At 34.1% G+C, this 14,687-nt stretch overlaps 1 protein-coding gene across 2 annotated transcripts in view; it reads left to right on the top strand.

Annotated features, from left to right (window-relative positions):
• The window catches only part of ash1 (histone-lysine N-methyltransferase ash1), a 157,914-nt gene that overhangs the window by 115,427 nt on the left and 27,800 nt on the right, over positions 1 to 14,687 (top strand). For both annotated transcript variants that reach the window (XM_072529500.1, XM_072529501.1), the window contains one exon: positions 10,154 to 13,007. In XM_072529500.1, coding sequence (XP_072385601.1) covers positions 10,154 to 13,007 — 2,854 coding nt within the window. The remainder of the gene's footprint in view (positions 1 to 10,153; positions 13,008 to 14,687) is intronic.

Consider the following 14,687-nt stretch of genomic DNA (forward strand, 5'->3'; position numbering starts at 1 on the left):
TCGAACTTACAAGAAATAATATGAATAAGGAGTATGTCCCACGAATCAGTAGGTAGCCCTAGCTGCTTTAACGCGTATAAATGCTTCGAAAAAATGTCAACTAATTGCCGCAATCTATTAGATGACTCTTTATGTATTGGCTCTATATTAAATAAGGCATTAATATGATTGGAAATTAATAATCTCTTATTATCGTACCTTTCCCTAATTAATTTCCACGCAACTGCATAGTTTTCGGCGGTAAACTCTAATGTTCGTATGACCTGCGCCGCACCGCCCTGTAATGAACTTCGTAAATAATGAAAACGCCTTATATTGTCTAAGTACTCATTTCTGTTAACTAAAGATTCAAAAAGATCTGCAAAATCTAACCAATTATTATAATTACCATCAAATTTTGGTAACTCGATAGGTTTAAGCTCAATACAATGCCCTGTATATGAATTCTTAGAGCGCTCACTTGCTTTATCGCTTTCTATACAAGCTACTTGTTGATTATCGCGAATGATTTTTCGCGCTACCGCTAATTGTGAATAATATTTGTTATAGAATTCTTCGCGCTCCGTATATTCATCCTCTAATAATTCAAATTGAACCGTATTTTCTATATGCCCTTGAACCTCATCGAATTCGCCCTGTAAATGTTCTATATTATTTACCATTTCAATAGCCTGTAATACTTCTAAATCTGAAATCGTTTCACCCTTAGTTATTTTATCATTTAACGCTAATATAAATTTCGAAAATATTGTGAGTTTGCATTTAAAACCGCCCCTTTTTCGCTTTAAATTCTCCATAATTTTATGATGAATTATACAGTAAACAGAAACAGATTATAAATCGCTTGATATTCGACCCTAACGTTCTCAGAATTATCACATGTGCAGAATAAAGGTACAAAGACTGATAAATAAAAGGAAATGTGAAATGGATATGCTCACCAAAATATTTGTATGTTTATTAGCTCTAGCCTCCTGGCGCCAAGGATCGGCCTCAAGTCGTATAATAGGTCTTCACAGATTTTAAACCCACAGTTGTCCAATTACGTAACTGTCTTAAGAACAACGTTCGATAGTCTATAACGCGCTCGGGCCACTATGAATGCACTATTTCGCCCGCTAATATGATGACACAAATATGAGTTCGGAATTCGGTGAATTTACACTGTTTCAACACAAAAATTTGATGATTCGGCTCGAATAGACCTTGGATTTGCTTGATATGCACTTCGCTTGTGCCGCTGGTTAATAATCAAACTCCGTGCGAAAACTAAACTGATTTTATTTTGAATTACACAATACATGAATATATATAACGCTTATTAAGTATTATGTCCGCTCGCTCTGAGTGGTGTGTCACCGATCTCGTCTCGTATTTGAGTGATGTCTTCTTTGGGGTGCCTTAAGGGACTCGCCTTATCTTCACATATGGCACAATATATATCCCTACGCCACTATGTTGCCGGATTGTAAAAATGCATACAATAAACTTGAATTAGATAGAGGCGTGAACAGCTTTCTTTTAAAGTGAACTAGACATATGAATACGCCACAGTTGACATCTCCACACCGTTCTATGACTGCCTCTCTAGTGCCAAAGTCTTTTCTAAATCCCAGTTGGTTTCCTGTTGTTATATCGTCCAGGTTTTTGTAGAGACGTTCATGTATCACTGGTAAGAAAACATGGTTCATCAAGCTGATCGTTCTATATTCTTCACATTTTATTGCATTGAGTTTTTTGGGTATTAGGATAAACTCAGATATTAGCCATTATTTAATTTCCCCAGTATGGTAAATTTCATTGAATAATTTTACTATTATATCAATGTGATTCTCTGTTAGTAGTCTTAAGATTTCTGTAGGTATTTCATCCGGTCCCATGGCTTTATCATTTTTATCATACGTTAGTGCTTCTTCAATTTCCTCTTTGGTACTTGTAGGTCCATTTCTACCTCTTGGTTCTACTGTCTCAATTCTTTCCTTATTTTTAAATGGCTATTTTATATATTTTTTCCATCTATTTATTTTCTCTGTACTTTCAATTATTATTTTGTTGTTTTTGTCCAGTATGTTTCCAGTACCTCTTTTTTTTTGTATATGTCAGCTGTTTCTTTAATTTTTCTGTATATTTTAAAGCTGTCATGTTGTTTTTCTAATCTTTCTATTCCTGCACAATTTTCTGATTGATTTTTTCTCTGATTGTTTGTTTCATTGTTGTTGTATTGTTGTTCGTTTTTATTCTTGTATTTCCTTCTTTCCGATATCCATGACTTTATTGTTGTTTGATAGTTGTTGTTCTTTGATGTTCCTCAGGATCTTCTCAAACTCTATCCATTTTTCTGTAGCGTTAAATTGTCCTTGTCTTTCTACTTTCTGGACTTCCTCGTGTATTCGTTCTTTGATGTGTTAGCACAGATCAGCTTTTTTTAGACTTCTTAGATTAATTCTAGCTAAAAAATTTATTTAAAAATTCGTTTATAAAAGGTATAATAATAAAAAAAACCCTATCGGGCTACATCACAGAACGTTTTCGGAATAACTATTCCATCATCAGTGCTATCTGGATGTACATGTTTTAAGCCACTAAATACATGGGTAAAACCCTTTAAATGATATATGAATAACTTTGAGTTACATTTTTGATAATGATTAAAAATTAGGATGTTTAAGTTACAATAGAAATTGATTACATGGCAACGTAAGACTAGGTGTTTTGGTGGTTGTTTTTATTTTCTTTAGTATGAGTTTCATGTCTGCTAAAACAAGGTTCTGGTCAGTTGCTATATCTGCCCCTGCGTAAACTTTAGTCGATACTATGGCGTTACGGAATCTTTGGTTTATAATGATGTAGTCAATCTGGTTTCTTACTGTGGTCTCACCGTGATCTCTAGAGGCTTTCTTGATAATGAGTTCGTTGTCCTTGCAAAACCGAACTAGTCTCTCTCCTCTCTCATTAAGTGTTCCTTACCCATATTCGCCTACTATTTCTCCATCTCTTCCTTTACCTACTTTCGCATTGAAGTCGCCTAAAATAATATTAACTTCCTCTCTTGGTTTCTTCCAGTGTTTTGTCTAATTCATTGTAAAAGCTGTCTGTTTTTTTTCTCTGTGCTATCAGATGTCTGTGCGTATGCAATGTTGTAATGCAATATGTAATGTTTATATTGCATGGCTTGCCGTTGAATTTCATAAATGCAATTCTGTTCGTTATCGGTATAACGCCTTTGACTAATCTTTCGGTTTCTTTGTTGATGACCAACAGCTACTCTTTTGCGATTTTGTGGGGTGTTATCTCCAGAGTAATAAAACACGGAGTTGTCTATTGAACTTCTGCCGCTTTTAGGCCATCAAACTTCAACTACATTCAAGAATGTCTATCTTTAAGCGTTGTCCTCTCTTATTGCTCCTTATTACATATGTATCATCATTCTTAATCTTATCGCAGTAATGTACTACGTTTAAAAGATTATCATTAATTCTAAAAATTTTAAAGGATGTAAGCCTGTTACCCGTAAAAAAACAACGTCATAGTTACTAACATTTAGCAAAATATTCAACTGATTGTTCGATTTTAGCACCTGTCACGGCCTTGATTCAACAAGTAGTACTTATACCTGTTCCTCCCTGCTATGTTCATACTCGATTGTCGGAACTTTTTCGGCTGAGCTATCACGGTTTTGCTAACTACTTTTCAGTATTTCTTTTTCACTTTCGCAAGTGTGATTTTTTAGCAGAATTACACAGACAAGGTCACACGGCGCTGGCAGAGAAACAGTAGCTGTAGCTCTAAAATTTGTACATAACATATATATATATATATATATATATATATATATATATATATATATATATATATGTTATGTATGTCAATGCCCAGTCACATCATCACCCCGCCCAACTTAATTTAGTCATCAACACTCTTATTTCCCGTTCCATAAGACTTAGCGACAACAATCACAGGTCATCCGAAATCAATTCAATAAGACAAACACTCCTACAAAACGGCTACCACAAAACCCAAATCAATAGAAGCATTCAAAAACTTCTAAACCCCATTCCATCCAAAAAAAGAAACCTTGCCGAAGGATCAACCCAAAATCTTTCTACCTTTCATTACAGGTGTCACTGACAAGATCAGTAGAACTCTTATCCCTCTTAATATCAAAACCATCTTCACCACTCACTCCAAATTGTCCAATCTCGTCAGATCCGTAAAAGACCAAATCCCCAATGAAGATCATGGTGTCTACGAGATACCTTGTTCCAGTTGCCCACGTACATACGTAGGACAGACAAACCGACGAATCCATAACCGTATTTACGAACATTCTTTATCAGTCAAACATTCCGATACCACTTCAGCCCTAGCCCAACATCATATTCAGACAGGCCACAAAATAGATTTCGAAAAAGCAAAAACCATCGCTCCCATCCGCTCATTAAAAGCGAGAATCATTCGTGAAGCTATCGAAATCGAAAAACGGCCTAACAGCTTGAACACGCGCGATGACGCGAAACGATTGCCGGCAACATGGCGACCCCTGCTTCAGCGACCTCCCGCCCATACCGCTCAGGCCACGTCAGTTCAGACCACGTCAGCGCATACCGTTCCCGCGCATACAGCGAGTATAAAAGCAGCCACACAGGGTAAGACCGGCTGTCACTCGACACTGAGGAGTAGGCAGATTGAGACCTCAGTGCCGAGAGACAGTTCTTGCAATATAGAACACGATACTGGTGCGTCTCGAGTGAGGGGAGTAGGCAGATTGAGACCCCGAACTCGAACCGAACCGTATCACTCTTGATAATGGCTCCAAAATGGGTGCCGAAACGTCGAGTTTTAAATTCTCAACGCGGTTCTTCCCGAGAACTCAGTAATTTTCATATATATATATATATATATATATATATATATATATATATATATATATATATATATATATATATATATATATATATATATATAAAAGCTAACCGTATTTTTCATATACAATCAAAAAGCGTTGCGTTATTTGTTGCTACGTTGTGTGTAAAAAATAACTTTTTTGTGTTAGTTTTCTGGAGCAACCTGTAGACGCAATAATATTTTAGCTCCTCGCATATCTACATGATGACAGAATATACCTTCTTTAAAATCACGCGAATTTGGAATTATAATAATAGTAATTTAGAATCAAATTGGAACATTTTTGACATTCTTGATGCCACACCGTGATTTTTAAGCCGTTTTAAAATTTTCTAGGAATTCTTCAGTGTCTGACTTAAAAATTGCACAATGCTCTATTATCTTAAGGATCTCATTCATATATTGAATATCGGAATACCGTTTCCTCGCAACTATCAAAAATGTTATTTACTCAGTAAACGACAATAATTATTGTTTTTGTTTCCGTAAATATATTTTTGACAAATTAATTGTGCGATTTATTTTGTTTCTGCGGCATTTCCGTAAACGCAACGTTGCATACAGTTCCATTCCCGACCATGTGCGTTATTCGATGTCCACCTGTTCGGCCAGTTGCATAACTTTGATCCTGTAAGGATAATACGGCACACAAATGACGTCAATGCAGGGACGGATTTTGTATTTTCTATAAATGTCGTTAAATTATGGAATGTATGAAAGAAATGCAGTTGATGTTTTAAGAAATTAATGTAAAAGGAAATTGTGTATGGAATCTGATATTTTATAATTATAGTAGTTTATGCGGTTTGTTTTTGATGACCTAAAAAAAGTATTTAAATTCATATGGCCAATAATAGACATAATAAATTTTTTACTATTTCTTTTTCAATTTTTTTTCACAGCTAAAAACAAAAATAGGGTTTTATTACCTAACTCAAACACATAAATTGTAAAATGGAATATATAAAATGAACATAGAAAGTATATAATACGAATCTTTCATAAATGTAAAATTAAAACATACAAGACAATGGCTGGTTGACTTCACATTCTGTGCAAGACGTGTATACCAGTTTGCATTTTTTGTAGACTTTGCGACTGTTCATAGTCTTTCTGAAATTTTTGTAACATCCTGTTCAATTTCTCCTTCTTTTTTAAATCTGATCCAGGCTTAGTTGATGTATATACTCGTTTTGGAGTGCGTCTAGGAATTTGGTTTGGTCTAGTAATTTCTAAATCCCCTTCTGTCAAGTCTTTACAAATACTCAAACGAAAATCTAGTATTGATAATTTTTTGTTTGAAAAAACGATATTATCCAAGCATCAGTTAAAGCAAAACCAAAAAATAGTTCTTTTACCTGTTACTACCTTTCTTTACAATTTACCACCCTTTTCCTAGTGGACTCTGATATGTCGCCACTTCGTCACTAAATTTTGATGTTAATGTTTACAAGTGATTAAACTTCCTCACTAACTTATAATCTACACCCTTCTTCGATTGACTTTATTATTTGGCTTTCGAATTGGAATCTGATTTCTGTTCAAAACTTGATTATCTTCAACTGATGTATCATGGTCAGGACATGTAGTTAAAACGGAAACAGACCTTTTGTCCATCCATCTTATTCCATATATCTTATAGTATTCTTTCTTTGTAATCTACAAACTTTCGCTCTCTTCAGTTTTTTAGAACAAAATCATTTAGATAAAATTTTCTGTTTTGTCTGTAAGTTTCACAAATCTGAGTATTACACTGCACAAGAGATTTTCGGCCACACAGTAGTATAAAAAATATCGCAAAAAAGGATCCTGCCCTCATCATAAAAAGGTGTCATTAATATGATAACGACATCTTCTGCGTGTCCCATTCCGCTATTTACATCTGATTGACCGGTGTAAATTTTAAAATTCATTATCCATTTGTGCAACATAGCTTATACATTTTAAAACCATATTTTTGCCGCTTATTGTTTATGCATTGTCTAAAGCATAAGCGACCTTGCCAGTGAAGCGTAGATTCATCTATTATTACACGTTTACCCGGTTTAAAATATTGCTGGAAACTTTTTTGTACTTGATCTGCAGTGACTTACAGTTTTTCTGCACCAGTATCTTCCAAATTGTTCACAAAATGACAGCATTTTAATAATAACAAGAACCTGTCTCTTGTCATAACTTTTGTAATAAATTCGTTATAAAAATGGGAATTTTGATCAGTACACATTGATTTTTGGTACATCGACAATGCTCATTGCTAAAATAATGGCAAAAAAATCACCATAAGCTCAATCAATTCGTCCGTTAAAATAATTGAAGTATTTGGGATGGTGTACTTGCATTTATGGGTATATCATTAAAAATATCAATATCTGGACACATCACATTAAATTTGTTGTCAGTAGAAATACTCAATGCGTGCTGTATGCAGTTTTTAAAAAGAAGAAAATTATTAAAAATGCACACACCAGAGATGGACTATTTGATCCACACATTAACAGAAATCGATATGGCCCATATATGCGCTGTATCGCTGCCAACCTGTTAAATCAAATAATTTGTACATCGTCATACTGTGTAGTATTGTAATATTAGATGATTTTATTGAAGTACTCTTTAAAAACTGAATTATCTGCCGTTAGACATAGACCTCATTCGGTTTTTAATGTTCCCAGTTTTGTGTACCGTGAAATAAATCTGTTTTAAATGTTGAAATGGGTCATAATTCTTGACACATAAAATAACCCTAAATATCCATAAAATAAAAGATCGCTATGAAACAAAGGTTAAAGGCTCTTGAATTCCTTAAACAGTTATTATTGTTTAAATCCCTCACATTATCTTAAGAATAACTGATTTGCAAGTAATGACGCATTACACAACAGTAACTTTTGCTGAGGGTAATAATTTAAAAAAAAATTAGTATTTGCAAATTAGCATATGACAATAAAAATCATGTTTGATTAGAAAATGAAAATTTTTAGATAAATTGCTTAGTTTTTTATGGTAAAAATCCTGGCTAATTGTGTAAATGTCTAATTTCCCAGGTGTCTATTTGACACCAAGGATACCAGGTTTTAAAAGAACTTTATACACTCTGCATATTATCCTTTTGCAGTCATTGCGATGCCTGACATCAGCTCTATATTTTGACTTAGATATAGCTTATAGATAGATTGCCGGGCATTTTTTTTACAAATAAAGTCCATTCGTTCGTTATTTAATACATAATTAAATTAAAAAACCAATAAAAAAATTTGAATTCTACAGACAAAAATTATAAAGGTACCACCGACTTAAATCATATCGAACAAGAGGTTGATTGAACGAATAATGGGAATAAGAAATAAAAACAAAAATATTGGAAGAAACAAGCCGATTCGTTAGTATCGGATGATAAGAAACAAACTTATTAAAATACAGGAACGGTAAGGAAAATGTTCTACAAATATAAAATCACATTAAAAATAGTTGATATTCCGTCAAAATAGACGATGAGACTACGGGAAAAATCAGGGAATAAAGACCAAAGTACTTATATGTTAGCAGAAATAAGAAAACAAAAGGGAAAAATTAAAAATAGATAGAAAATAAGTTCATACTTTTTGGAAGAGGTGAAACAAATTAGTAAGTCGTCAGTAAACAGTTTATTTTCACGCTCGTGTAATGAGCAAATTTGTAAATTGTCAGATAATGGACTCGGAAGGAATAATTGTATAAAAAACGCGGAAGGTATTTTTGGGTCTAACCGCCCCTGTATATCATCGATTAATCGGGGCATCGCGACCGTTGGCGGGACGGCACTCTAACCAAATTTCGAACCCTTCGTACTACTAGGTTCGTTTATATCAAGCAAGGGCCACTAGATGCAACAAACACGACATATAAACGTTCGTGACGCTTTATATTTTCGAATTATGTGTTATTTTTCATAGTTAAATCGTTTTTGTGCCGGAGTTAAATAGTAGGTTTTCATACTGAATCATAGTGTGCAAAAACTGCAATCGAGGGGATAGTGAGTGCATCAGCGAGGGGAGTGCAGTGACGCTATTTTTCCGTTTTCCAATTCTGCCGTGGAATAATGAGTGACATGGAAATTATGGATTCGAGGATTTTGAAAATCATGATTCATAAGGTCTACAACTAATTTTTGTTTATATTTCGTAATACATATTTGATAACTTGCTAGTGTTTGGTATGTCAACTGTCAAATTTAAATGTTTTTCAATATTAGCCAATAAGAGGGAAATGGGTAAAAGGATACAAGTCCGATATGTAAACAATGATCCATAAATCAATTATTTAACCATTTATAAAGTATATTGTTTCACAACAATTGAACATTTTGTTTAAAGAGTTCTAAGAATAAATTGTTTTGTAATATTTACTACTGCTAATTGGTTTTTAATTAATTTAATTAATTAATGTTTTATATAAAGTATTAAATATAATGGGTGACGACATATAATAACTACAGATGAATGCTTCCAAGATTTCCTGTTACTTTCTTTTATGCTTATTGTCATACGACAGTAGTGAAGTTTTAAATTTATTGTGTCTGTCCATTCACTAATCGAATGTGTCCATTTTGCGTTATTAAATTTTAAATATTTAACATTATAGCAAATTGTTTCCGCCAGCTTTATAATTTATTTTAGGGGGTTAGGATTGACACATCAATTTTGAGGCTTGATTGACTTCTATATATCATTTCATGTTTAATCTTGCAGGCTTTTATTTTCTCATTAAATTCGGCATTTCTTACAAAATTGTATTTAACAAAATTTGGGAATAGTTTTTGGAAAATGTGTGGTTGGTAAAATGAATATTATAGCTAGGAATTATTTTAAAAACTAATATTAAATTTTGACAATTCTCGGGTAGATCAACTTTTTTTATGCCTATGTGGAGCTTTTAACTTGTTTTTTTCAGTCAGTTGATCTTGTCAGTCAGTTGATTTTGTTTGGGTTTCAATTTGATATTTTACAGTTTGCATCACTGGGTAGTAATTCTACCGGCACTAACTACTTTTAAATAATTGTAAATAAAAAAAATAGAAAGAGTTTTCCAGGCTCTGTTTAGACAAAAGAATTTTATACATAAAGTGTACACTTACATATTCAATAAACTATATTTTAGCATAACATATATTTCATTGTTTACTTATTTTTTTACAGTATTCTTGTTTTTTATCTCTTATTCATTAATTACAATTTCCACATTTTTATAACAATGGTTTTATTTTTTTCAGATGGCTTCACTTCCTCTTTCTCGAGGATCAACCTACTCTAGCTCAGATTCGGATGATTCAGATGCAGATAGCGCTATGCTGGCATCGTGTAGTCTGCAAGAGATCCGTCAAGAAGATCTAGCTGCCATTTTACCTGACCAACAGGAGATTGACGCTTTCGATTTTGAGTGCAACCGAAGTGATAAGAACTCCCCTACAACAGGAGACATGTCAGGATCTGACATGGAGCTTCCCCAACAAGCAGTCAACGCCTTGATCCAAAGGACAACGGAGAGTTCCAGCGAAGGAGAATCTCACGCACCTCCTAATCCTAATAGTTTATATGCGAATAGCTTGTTGCAACAATTTGTGGCACAGACACAGATGCTAAATGCACCATGTCCTACTATACCAGCTGTAAATGAAAATATAAAACCCGCTGTACTTCCTGCAACCACATTGGACACTCAAAGTGCTAAACCTGATGTGGAGAACATAAAGAAACGACGAGGTAGGCCAAAGAAAGTTGAAAAAGAAGCTGTTTCTTCGGAAAAACCGCAAGAATATTGCACCAATCCAAATGTGTCCCCAGATTCTGGCATTCAAAATAGTCCAGATCATGTTTCCAGTCCAGAACCTAGTCTATCACCTAGTATAAAGCAAAAGTCTGCTGTGTGTCCAAAGGAAGATGCAAAAAAGGTGGAAAAGTCCCTACCCAAGATGGTAAAAAATGAAAAAGCTGTGACTAAATCTAACAATAATGTGAAACAAGTACCTGCGATTATTAAATCAAAAGAAGTAAAGGAAGTAAGTAAAATCCCAGTAACGTCCAATAGATTTGATAGAGTTATGTATGGAAATGCAGATAGAGTATTATACCCACCTAGAAGGAAAGCTGGAAGACCACCTGCAGTTAAAAAAGGTCCTGGAAGGCCACCCAAACACCGAACAACTATAACCACTCCAGAAACAACCATCGTGAAACCTGTGGAAAAATTGAAAGAAAACCAACAGAAAGTTGTCAAAGCTAGAATGAGAAACAGGCCGGTGCTTAGTACAAAGAATAGAATCGACAAAAGAAACCGATATCAGACACTCAAAGTTCCAAAACTTATGCACAGCAAACACAAGCATAAGAAACACAAAAAATACAAATTTAAAGTTTTCAAACCAATGTCAACTTCGGATCCAAAAATCAATATTGAAATTGACAAGCTCATAGCAGATTTCATCAAATATTGTGCTATAGCGACCAAACAACCAAAGGAAAATGTACCAGAGCAAATAATTAAGACTCTTAAGAAAGTAACAAAGAAAAGGAAAACAACAGAATACTCAGAAAAGAAGAAAAAGAAACAGAATGTCAGCACAACCGATAACAAGGTAAATAACTCAAATGAACAAAGACTGCCTCTTAAGAAAAGACATTATCACGTGGTGAATAATAACGAAAACAAAACCGAAACTGAAGAAATCAAACCTGAGCCAGAAGAAGGCCTGAAAAATAAAATAAAACAAAGTATTCCTGCAACAAAAGTAGAGAAACCGAAAATTGGAAATGTTACTCCAAAAAATGAAATTCAGAAATCTTCAGTATCTCCTAGACATGTTCCAGTAATTAAATCTAACATAGTTGCAACTCCAAAAATCCAAAACATCAATAATAATGAATATGAAGTGCAAGAAGCTACAAAGATGGATGTCAAAGACGCTGGTAAGGTGGCTGTAAAAGAAATTACTGAAAAGAAGTCAGTCATTAAAGAAACTCCAAAAATTGTCAAGGAACCAGTGAAACCAGCTAAAGAACAAGTCAAGTCAGTCAAAGAACCTGTTAAATCTATAAAAGAATCTAAACTGGTTAAAGAAACTATCAAAGTCATTAAAGAACCTTCCAAACCACTCAAAGAAGCTGTCAAAGTAATTAAAGAACCTTCCAAACCGCTCAAAGAAGCTGTAAAACCGGTAAAAGAAGCTGCTAAAACAGTCAAGGAACCTCTCAAACCACTGAAGGAACCTGTTAAACCTGTCAAAGATTCTGTAAAACCCGTTAAAGAATCTGTAAAACCAGTGAAGGAATCTATCAAGCCAATCAAGGAACCTGTCAAATCTGTTAAAGAAACTGTCAAACCGGTTAAGGATTCTACCAAAATTGTCAAGGACCCAACAAAATCGAGTAGAGAAACTGTCAAACAGCTCAAGGAACCTGCCAAACCGGTCAAAGAACCTGTCAAACCGGCCAAGGAACCTGTCAAACTGGCCAAGGAACCTGTCAAACTGGCCAAGGAACCTGCCAAACTAGCCAAGGAACCTGTCAAGCCGGCCAAAGAACCTGTAAAACCAATTGCTAAGGAGTTGTCTAAAACAGTAAAAGAGCTTACTAAGGTTGTTACAAAAGAAACAACAAAAGCAATTATAAAAGATTCCATAAAGAAGGGTAGTGGACCTATTGATGCAGCTATAGAAGTCTGCGTCACTAAATTATCAAAAGAGAATGTCCCAACAAATGAACCAGAGAAGAAACCTTCCTTAAATAACGTCATAGAGAAAAAATCTAATGCTATAACTACTACTCCAAAGAAACGACATCGACTAGAACTGACAAATACTGTTGAAAAACTAACAGCGATCGTCAAAGAAGAACCTGGTATGGATATTGAAGTGGAGAAACCGAAAATCAGTATCGAATCGTTAATAACTGAGTTGAAAGTTAAAAGAAATCTCCTACAGAAATCGTCCACTATTGAAGACAAGAAACCTCCTGAAAACATTGAAGAAATCATTAAAAAGGAGCAGCCAGCAGATGATCAAAGTACCAAGTTATCACCAGAGTCAGCTAAAAAGAAGGTCAGAAAAAGAAGAGCTATAAACAGAACAGGTAAGAAAATACCAACTTTATATGTGTATAAAACTGTTTTCTTTTGGTATGGTAACATAGATTTACATAAATACATATTTTTATATAGAATTATATTTTAGATTTGATTTTATGTATTGAAGTCTTCTATGTCATCTAAATCATTAGTATCGGTTTTCTGACCTACTGAATTGATAATTTCACCATCAGATAATGTCCCAGCAGTCAGAACTCCATCATCGCATGTAACAGTCCTCAAAGGATATTTCTGATTCAGACACCACTGTATTCAATTCACAGCTTCTTCTGTTGACGACAATGGAAAACCACAATGTACATAACACTTTTTTATAGTAGTCGTTACACTTCGCCAAGCTTTATCAGCCATCTAATTCTTTGTTCTTCCATATTACTGACAACTTCTTTTCAGTATAATGATTTTCTATTATATCTTGATCCATGATCTGTAGGCTGTAATTTTGATGTAGTAGTGGCAGGTAGATATTGGATTTTAACTGTTTTCATTTTTGGAATGTCATAGACTGTACAATTATCAACACATAACAAGATTTTTTTTTCTTTGACCATTTTCTTATCAATATTTATTAGCCAGTTTTTGAAAATTGCAGAAATCATCCATGCTTTTCTATTTTCTTCATATTTCATATTGACGTCTTGAAAAACAACGAGGTTTTTTAGATTTATCGATGACTAATGGTGAGAGTTTTTCTATGCCTTATCAGGAAGAGTCTTATCAGGAATACATTTAAAAAACAGTTGAAGGTATTGTCATATTCATAACCATACAACAAAACTTGCAATTCATTTTCCATTTGTTACAGGTCTCAATGCTTACCCTTGCACTTTTCCAACGAACTTTTTAAATGCAAGTTCATGTCTTCTTTTGAACTTTTCTAGTCATCCATTACTGGCCCTGAAATTAGCCGCTTCCAATGATTTAGAGTATATCTCGGCTTTTTCTTGTAACAGTGGTCCACTAATATTGATATTTTGGCTCCAATACTGCTCAAACCATTTAAGTAAGCACTCTTCCAAGCTTGGAAATTCTTCAATTAGTCGTCTTTTGCAGGACAGATTTTGACAGTTTTAATTTTTTTTCATGGTGTCTGAATCATTCTTTATTACGGTTGACAGAATATTCAAATATTCAATGACATATATTTAAACGGAGTAATACCAAGATCATGGCTGATGTCAACTTTTATTGCTCTAAGAAAGAAAACAAAATCCGTATCCTGCAATGATTTCCGGACTATCAGCTTAATGATCTACATTTTAAAGTTGTTTTTAAAAATCATACATCTTATAAAGGATATATAGACTATGAGAAAAAAAATCAGCTTTACACAGTTTGGTTTTTGGAACGCAGTGGGTACGAGAGAGGCTCTCTTTAGCATACAAGTAATTTTTCAACGATGTAGAGATGTTAATTGCAATATTTATGCATGCTTCATTGATTACCATAAAGCTTTCGATACAGTACAGCATGACAAGCTGATGGAGATATTAACAAATATTGGAATAAACATGTGTGATTTAAGAATTATTAGCAATCTTTACTGGAATCAAACACCGTCTATCCTTACAAAGGCAGGAGAATCTGAGGATATCAAAATCAAATGTGGGGTCCGACTGGGATGTATACTGTCACCCCTGCTGTTCAACATATACTCTGGGGAA

Source organism: Diabrotica undecimpunctata, chromosome 4 (assembly GCF_040954645.1).
Source record: "Diabrotica undecimpunctata isolate CICGRU chromosome 4, icDiaUnde3, whole genome shotgun sequence".
Classification (NCBI taxonomy): Eukaryota; Metazoa; Arthropoda; class Insecta; order Coleoptera; family Chrysomelidae; genus Diabrotica; species Diabrotica undecimpunctata.